General features: G+C 39.1%; 1 gene segment (V, D, J or C); it reads left to right on the forward strand.

Annotated features, from left to right (window-relative positions):
• Positions 1-344: 344 nt before the first annotated feature.
• LOC120990844 lies at positions 345-942 on the forward strand. The segment is given in 2 exon segments: positions 345-405; positions 578-942. Coding segments are annotated over 2 exon segments (426 nt in total).
• Positions 943-1,865: the final 923 nt, after the last annotated feature.

Below are 1,865 nucleotides of genomic sequence, written 5' to 3' on the forward strand. Positions count from 1 at the left end.
TGTGTGTGTGGACGTGACCGTTACAGATGTATCATATTTATACACAAATTACTATTATTATTATACACACTTTACAGACATTAGCATCACGCTGTCCCCAATGGCGCCCACAATCTAAGGTCCCTATCAGTATGTCTTTGGAGTGTGGGAGGAAACCGGAGAACCCAGAGGAAACCCACGCAAACACGAGGAGAACATACAAACTCCACGCAGATGTCAATTTTAGCTCGGCTACATCTGTATGTGTCATGTGACATGACAGGAAAGACTGAGGTGCGGTGTGTGGTAAATGTCACATCTCCTCAAACACCTGATGATACAAGGTGCAGGGCACACAGTACACCATGATGTGGACTACTACCAGGACTATCCTTCCAGGACTCTTACTACTCATCATTATTACAGGTGAGGGCGATTTATCCTTATTATATCATAGTACAATCCAACTGTCAGATATTGCGTGCCAATATATTCCGTAGGTATATATATTATATACAGGACATAAACAGAATTCATGTCATGTTACCTAAAATAAGTTGTCATAAACAGGAGTATGTCCCATTTTTGTGTCTTCCAGATGTGCAGTCAGATTCTCAGGTGTCACAGGATCCAGATCTTCACCTTACAGAAGACCAAGATATCACCCTGAAATGTACTCACACAATATCAAATTATGATCTTCTGGTCTGGTACAAGCAATTCCCTGGACTCGGACTGGAGATCTGTAGTTATGGAGTAAGCTCACCTACTAACCTGTACTCCAGATACTCAATGACCATGGAGAGAAGCACTCTTAGTACTCAGCTTCATATAAAGAATGTGAAGGGGGAGGACACAGCCGTGTATTACTGTGCAGTGAGAGACACAGTGACACCGAAGCACTGCAGCTCTGTACAAGAAGCAACAACCCTTCAAACAGAGTGCACACATAAAAAAGTATAACCTATAAAGTATGCAATAATAAGCAACCAGAATGTGCAACATTTAACTCCTTCTTTTCAGACAGTCTAATTTTGCAAATCTGACACGTGTCCCTTTACTGCATGTGGTAATAACTTTGGCAATGTTTTACTTATCCAAGCAATGCTGAGACAGTTTTTTTTCTTGACACATGGTACTTCATTTTAGTGGTAAATTTAGGCCGATAGGTTTTACCTTTATTTATTAAAAAAAAAAACAACGTACAGAACATTTGACAAAATTATCAATTTTCAAAATTTGATTTCCTCTGCTTTTAAGACAGATACAGTGGGATGCGAAAGTTTGGGCAACCTTGTTAATCATCATGATTTTCCTGTATAAATTGTTGGTTGTTACGATAAAAAATGTCAGTTAAATATATCATATAGGAGACACACACAGTGATATTTGAGAAGTGAAATGAAGTTTATTGGATTTACAGAAAGTGTGCTATAATTGTTTAAACAAAATTAGGCACGTGCATAAATTTGGGCACTGTTGTCATTTTGTTGATTCCAAAACCTTTAGAACTAATTATTGGAACTTAAATTGGCTTGGAAAGCTCAGTGACCCCTGACCTACATACACAGGTGAATCCAATTATGAGAAAGAGTATTTAAGGGGGTCAATTGTAAGTTTCCCTCCTCTTTTAATTTTCTCTAAAGAGTAGCAACATGGGGGTCTCAAAACAACTCTCAAATGACCTGAAGACAAACATTGTTCACCATCATGGTTTAGGGGAAGGATACAGAAAGCTGTCTCAGAGATTTCAGCTGTCTGTTTCCACAGTTAGGAACATATTGAGGAAAAGGAAGACCACAGGCTCAGTTCAAGTTAAGGCTCGAAGTGGCAGACCAAGAAAAATCTCGGATAGACAGAAGCGACGAATGGTGAGAACAGTCAGA

Source organism: Bufo bufo, chromosome 2 (assembly GCF_905171765.1).
Source record: "Bufo bufo chromosome 2, aBufBuf1.1, whole genome shotgun sequence".
Lineage (NCBI taxonomy): Eukaryota > Metazoa > Chordata > Amphibia > Anura > Bufonidae > Bufo > Bufo bufo.